Genomic DNA, 7,394 nt, shown 5'->3' on the forward strand with positions numbered 1-7,394 from the left:
AACTTCATTTACTTTAAAAAATTACATGTACATGGAAATGGAAGATGAGTGACAGCAACAACAACGAGAACAAGAATAACAAGAATAACAAGAACAACAAGAACAACAAGAACAACAACAACTATCTCTTATTGGCGATGGTGCCATCGTGAGAATAAAGAATTCAAAAAGAATTCAAAAACAACAACAACAACAACAACAACAACAACAACAACAACAACAACAACAACAACAACAACAACAACAACAACAACAACAACAAATCAGATAGGGTTAACTCACCGAACATACTGGATTGGGAGCGGATGCAATGGCCACTTTGCTTCGAAGCGGCTGTGTTTGCTTTGGCCGGCGTAGTACGGCTGGTTTTGTTGGCCTTGGGCAGCATGGCAGATATCGTAGAGCTGGGCGCTTCTGGTTGGAACGTCTTGAAGTTCTGCGGCTTGGACACTACCTGGAAAGTGGAAACGCACAAGTGAACAACACACAGCAACACCAAATTGGTTTTTAACAATCCAGCCCCTGTACTATAAAACTGTGCAGTAAAACTGTACTGTAAAAATCTATTACACTAGCACCGTAAAGTACCGCAAGAGCGCCCCACCTTGATTTTACAGCCACGGAAAGGAAAATCGTATGGCAGAGTGCATCTAAGTTTATACGGTGTGAGAACTGTCGTGTACCAAGGTCATGCTCACTGAGTCAGCATGTTCTTGTGTGGAGCTCGTATCCGCTCAAAGGTAAGCTGAGTACAGAATGACTGCACAAAGAGCAATGCGTGTGCATGTACAAGGTACATGTATGTGTCGTATGACCTCTAGACAGGACACCACCACCACAACACATGATGAATTCATGCATAAGCAGTTGACACACATACCTTGGAGAGGTCAAAGCCAGGCACAACCTCACCAGTGAGCGAGAGAGCACCACTGGCAATACCTTCAGCTCTGGATGTGTCGTTGTTACTGAGATAGCCAGGTCAGTCAAGGAATCACACGACGACAATGGAGCAGGGTCCGCACTCCGCCGCAATACTCAGTGAATTTCTCCATAATATACTATCTCCCATCAATGGTTGCTCACTAGTCAACGCTTCCTTGCATTGATATGTGTACAAAAGAATTCATTGGTCCGATGAGCATGCTTACTGCATGTGACAACAGACAATGATTAACACATGTACTTTGAATCCAGCAGGGATGATTTATTCACATTGTCCTCAAGCTTGATTACACACACGCACACACATCCACGCCAAAGAAGCAAGGGAGGATACACTCCAACAAACGACCAGTCGTCACAGAGCTGCAGCACATCACTGGGTATGGTGGTGAGGTGACGAGTCTGCTTCGCTTCCGGGTCATACACAATCTGATACAAGAATGTGTACTCTGCCAGCCAGAAGCGCTTCTCGTAATCCGTCGGCACTCGCTTGGAGCAGTCCAAACGCAAGTTAGAGATCACCTGCAGCAAATGGTAAGTACAACACCGTCAGAAATAACTTGAGACGAAGTTTCAAATGGCAACAAACTAGTACTACAAGTTCTACAACAAACACACAAGATCAAGTCAAAACTATACAAGGCACAATACAAAGCCAAAGCTACTCATCTTATACAATAGCCTGCATTCAAACCTCTGGGGTCACAACAAGAAAATGCTTTGCCTTTAAAAAGCCCAGAGAAACAAGCTCACATGTGAGCAAGCAGAAGTTGCACAGTCACAATGGAATGATCCCAGTTACTTACATGAAGTAAGTATAGACAGCTAACACACAATGGCATGAGCTAGCCAGTTATCACAGCTTGCACCAGCATGGCAGGTTTCGTCCCAAAGTACACTGAAAACAGTGTTACATTGTCACTGCAGTGCTAGTTCACTTCTCCCAATTTCCAACACAGTACTAGTAGCTCCCCAGTCAGTCAGAGCGATCATTTGTTTGTGATTCCGTAACCTCTTTACGCGGAGGTTTCACTTCATTGTGACATATCACCCGAGCTGGGCTATGAGAGTTAGAGCGAAACCTGCCTCTGTTCCCACACCGACCATGCTCACTGAGTACTGCTGCTAACGTGTGGCATACTTCTCTAGATAGTTACTACCTTTGACTTGAGAACAATGTGAATAAATAATCCCGGCTGGATTCAAAGTTCATGTATGAATCATTGTCTGTTGTCACATACATACCTTTGACACATCCTTGTTACACTTCCTTAGCAGCTTGACGGCTGTCTGTAGACCTACTCCACTGACTGAAGCTAGATAGTCACAGCCGGACAGAATGCACATGTGCCGGAAGTCAGTGATGGTGAACTGGCTCAGGTCCACGGATGACACCTCGCCAAATCGGCCAGCATCGATGAGGGTTCCGCTACCGAACGCATCCATTTTGAACAGGACCTGGGGCAGAAGTAGAGAAACACACAGACTAAGGATCTGTCTACATGCCTACTTGCTGTAACATATATACAGCCTGGGCCACTATTATAATCAGTTTGCCGATTCGGGGTCCTTGAAATCAACACGTGTGACTATCAAATATATGTAGCAAGCACAATGTAGGCACATTGTGCTTAGTTTGCTTTGGATTGATCAAATGTGATGAGAATGTGTACGTTCTGGAGTTCAACGGCATCCAAATGTCGATTTCGTTTGGTTTGCCTTGGACTGACCAAATGTGATGAGAATGTGTGTGTGTTCTGGAGTTCAACGGCATCCAAATGTCGATTTCCTCAGGCTCCTGGATTGGTTAAAAATAAGATCAAGTAAATCAGGGCATGCGCTAAGGATTAAAATGTTCTCGCTCCACATATACTGGCATACACAGAGACATAGACAGCAATAGCGACAACACACAAAGTGAAGGGTAGACTCAAAACTGACTGAAGAAGTCAGGAAAAGAAGCGACAACAAAGAACACACCAGATGCCATATTTGCAACTGAAAATATTTCGCGAAAAATCATTTCTCGCCTATCTCGCTGCGCTCGGCCGGCGAGAAATACAACTGCTCTGACACAATGTCCTGCCAGTTGCAAAAATGGCCGGACATTTCCGGACATGCAAATTTTCACATCCAAATGCGACTTCAGCTGCTGCTTCAGCGAGAGTCCGATGTAACTGCAGAACAATGCGCACGCTTTCTCGTTTTTATGTCCACTGCCTAAATCAACGCCATGACGCGCCTCAAGCTGGCAGAGCGATTCCATCTTCGCGAAAGCCATATGCTCTTTACATATCAGGTAAGCAATTTCAAACTTACGTCTGACCTTGGCTGCTGCTGCATCGTCAAGTTTGCACAAGGCTCGAGCGATTGGCGCATACTCTATTGGGTTTCCGCTTGACTGCTCCCTGCCAAACAATGCCATGGCACGGTGATGCATTTCAGAAGCAGCATGTTCTTCGAAGGCTGACGTTTTCAGGTTCCTTGAGCCAACGACGAATGAGTCAGAAAAATTCTTGCTGCTGCGAATTTTATCAACAAAACGGGAACACATCTTAAGCTGTGTTCACAACTGGCGCGTGTACGCGTGAAACCATGCGTTTGTGCGTATTTTTGCTGGCTTTTGGGGAAACGCGCCGAAATGGAAATTCCAACATGTTGGAATTTTCAGCGCGTATCAGGCGCGTACCAGCGTACATGCCAGTCACTTTCACTGGTGGGGTCAAAAATTAGTAAATTTCAGAAATTTTCGGTGCTCAATATTTTCGGTATGAGGACAACAGGCCAGGTTAGGTGAACAGAAAATTTCGGTACAGAGAAGCAGCTCCCTATCGGATTATGTGTGTTAGTGTTTGTTCGGTGTATTGAAATTTTAGGTATGAAACAGACGCACCGAAAGTACCGAAAATAAAAGTACACCGCAAATTTGTGAAATTACAGTACTCGAAGGTGTCGCACGCGCTGAATACGACTCGAATTGCTGTTTTTTGTGAAAGCCTGAACGCGCGTTTGGGCACGCATGAACCGCAAGCGTACCGCGTCCACGCGCCAGTTGTGAACACAGCTTTACACTTCAAATTTTCGACAACGCTACGATCTGAGGGACTGCGCTCATAGCTCAGCCAAACAGAAGTTGAAAGCTCCCTATCATACTCGGCGACCCACTTGTCACAAGTGGTCGTCTTGACTCCTCTGGGCTTCTTTCCAAGAGGAGCACCCGCATCAGCGGTGCTTGGCTTTCTCTTGCCAGACGACATCACTAATGACTATGAGACAAAGGATTGACGTGCCTTTTCTTTTTTGTACTTTGCAAAAAAAGTGCGCGGACACTTTGTCCGGATGTGTACAAAACATCCGGAAACTGACCGTAAACGGCCGGAAATAGTCTGATGTCCGACCGTTACTTCGTGCCCTGTAAATACTCCGGAATTGCACGGCAAACCTCGGCTGTGACCACATACTTTTGCACAACTGACACAGTACTAAAAGCCACAGCTAGAGAGAACACGGTTCGGACGTTGCCACTGGTGATGGCCGGTGGCTACTGGCTGTTAAGTAATATTTTAAATTGCATCAGAAGAGTGGTCTTGCAGTCAGCCCTACCACACACGTGTGCCATGAAACAAGACAACCTACCTTGTGACAGCCATAGGCCAGTAAGTCCGAGTCCTCGCTGATGATAATGTCAGCAACACCAGACTGCTGAAGGAAAGCCAGCTGTGCATCGGCCTCGTATGGTGCTACAATGCACTGGATGCCCATCTCGCGGCATGTCTGTAGAAAGCGAGATTAAAATGTACGGCAATGTTAGCAGCAAGAAAGGTGTCCTAGCTTGCAGATAGTATGAGCTAGTAAGGATATCCGCAGCACACTCGTGCCCAGTTGGTCATCAACATACCACCTTGAAGAGAGCACAAACTAGTCACTGTTAAAAGTATCGAATAAGATGTACTAACCTTAATGACATTCCTGGCCATGTCTGGTGTGATATCGACGCAGCGCTGGAAGCACTCGGTTGCCTTCTGCCGATTGCCCTGCTCAAGGTGCTGCCTACCCGCCTGACGTGCCTTGGCCCTGTTGTCGCGTCTTTCTTTCTCCTTCTCGCCCTTAGTGGGCAGGTTGCGGCCATCAAATACCATGATTGGTGTCACATTATGATACAACAGCATTTTCAGCCGCTTCACACAATAGTTGACATACCTATTGAAAAGCAATATGACACACACATTTTTGAACAATCTCGTTTCTTTGGGATACTGAGCTAGTGCTGCACATAAATGCTACTGCGCATGTGACATGGCCCATGGACTGAATACTTTGCCTTTCAGGTTTTATTCTTACGTAATTATAATAAAGCACAGTGTCGCCTTGTGAGCCAAATGATAATTATCTTGCCTGGATAGAAGCAGGCAGGCATAGTGGGATGGTCTAAAACCATGATTTTTTTGGATACTAAAAAAATGAATAAATAGAACTTACACAGTTGTGTCACTCCCAATGCATAGCTCATAGGCACAAGCATATACTCCCTTGTGGAGCCAGCAATACGCATCGATGGCCACGGTCTGCCCTCTGTAATCCTTAGGGTCGACTTGCTGATGGATGCTTTTCAGCAAGGGAAGAAGACCTTGGATTCCCATGTTTCACTCGGCGAATATTATTCAGTCGTACAAGAAGACAGACAAATAATGTGCTGCCAGTATCAACACAAAGTCAGAAAGTAAAATGATCTACAGTCCTCCTTCTATTTGATGGAAACCAAAGGCAAATGGCTACAAGTCAGCACAAGAAATGGAACGCTTGTAGACTCTTTCCGGAATGATTCACCAGTGTGTCGTGCAGATCTAGCGTCTTTGTTGTTTTCCTGTGTTTTACACAGACTTCTGTCTTCGCGATCGCGTGTTCAGTTTTCAAAACAGACCGCGAGGCGCGGGAACCGTACAGGCTCGACCTCGTGCCGCGCGCCAAGCATGGCTCGACTATCGATCAGGGAGTAGTATTAATACTACTCCCTGCTATCGATTGACCATGTTGACGGTGCTCCATGATTCATGAAGGCATGCATGATCTGACCAGGCATCATGTGCACATTGTGCAGTGCATGCCATGCAGTAGATCTACACTACAGAGTCAGTGCATACAGCTCCCCCACACTCCACAGTGGCCCCACCCCCTTTCACAAAATATGTCCCATGTCCAAGATCCATGATTACTGATGCCTGATTGTGTGAATAGTGCAGTCTACTGAGTAGGTCTACTCAGCGGCACTGCCCACATGTAGCATGCCTATCTACGGCTACACAGGGGCGTCGAAAGGTATTTTAGTGGAGGGAGAGCTGAGCAGAACATTTGGAAATTTAGAGCCCAAATCAGTGCATGTTATTGATTCACGGGGTACTTGGGGCAAATAGTGGTACGGTCAATACCGTAGTGACAGTACCGTGTGCGACGCCCCTGCTACAGTAGTGCTACTCCCTGATGGTGAAAGCAAGACAGTCTACGAGTGTCAAGCCCGGAAGCGTGTGTTCATCAGGGAGTCGTGATATCTAGCCAAGGCCAAAACGTGTGTTTCCACTTGTAGTTCTACAGTCATGGTCCATGGTCAGCAATATACGATTTGTGGGCGTGGCCGTGACTGGCTGAGCCTGGCCCCAAACGTGGCCCAGCCCAGCTGTGCTGCAAAAATTGGGTCGCTGGAGCCGGTCCGGTTGGTCAAGTCATCACCCCGGACCAGGGAGTCGTAACATGCTTTACGACTCTCTGCCCGGACCAATCAAAAACTGCATCCGGTGTACCTCCCCAAAGTGCAACTGGAAACAAGCAGCCCAACGTGAAACCCACATGCAGCGTTTTAAGTTCCGCTTGTCCCATGCCGTCTCGCTAGACGCTACAACTCCCTGGTGTTCACAATGCAGGCAACCACCTATCAAGCCATGCGCTAGCTAGCTGCATCCACAGTTACGAGCAGTTCTGTGATGGTACATGTGATAAACGAAACAAATTTACAGCACTCGCACGAGGTTCACACCACTGAAACAACGGGCCGGGATTGTCAGGTCACAACGGGTGATCTGACCTACCGCCTACAATACTACTACGACAGGTAAGAAAATAGTTCACTGCGCCATGTGATAAGCGTATTGGTTTATTCTAATAAATACTTTGTAGTAGTCTCCATCGAGGAGCGAGTGGAAAAGAACAACAAAACAAAGAACAGCACAACGGAATCAGCATGCTCAATGTGTACTCATGCGTGCATGCCAAATACCAATGCATGACGTAAGCTAACGTAAACTGCGTACAATAAGACAGATGCACGCGGGTGGTTGCATATAGGATAGCGTACATAATAATACAACAGTACACTGCACTACCAGGGACAATACGTGTTCTCTTCTTGGCCATGCACATCCAGGCATACACTGCACCAACAACAACGTAAAACCGGC

At 46.5% G+C, this 7,394-nt stretch overlaps 1 protein-coding gene across 1 annotated transcript in view; it reads right to left on the minus strand.

The window, feature by feature from the left end:
• LOC135815139 (uncharacterized) overlaps positions 1-5,806 on the minus strand; it is an 11,196-nt gene extending 5,390 nt beyond the window's left edge. The window contains exons 1-7 of the mRNA XM_065328388.1: positions 5,425-5,806; positions 4,902-5,145; positions 4,582-4,719; positions 2,191-2,403; positions 1,280-1,467; positions 881-968; positions 283-454 (exon numbers count right to left, since the gene is read on the minus strand). Coding sequence (XP_065184460.1) covers positions 283-454; positions 881-968; positions 1,280-1,467; positions 2,191-2,403; positions 4,582-4,719; positions 4,902-5,145; positions 5,425-5,585 — 1,204 coding nt within the window. The 5' untranslated portion in view covers positions 5,586-5,806. The remainder of the gene's footprint in view (positions 1-282; positions 455-880; positions 969-1,279; positions 1,468-2,190; positions 2,404-4,581; positions 4,720-4,901; positions 5,146-5,424) is intronic.
• Positions 5,807-7,394: the final 1,588 nt, after the last annotated feature.

This window comes from Sycon ciliatum, chromosome 4, assembly GCF_964019385.1.
Source record: "Sycon ciliatum chromosome 4, ocSycCili1.1, whole genome shotgun sequence".
Lineage (NCBI taxonomy): Eukaryota > Metazoa > Porifera > Calcarea > Leucosolenida > Sycettidae > Sycon > Sycon ciliatum.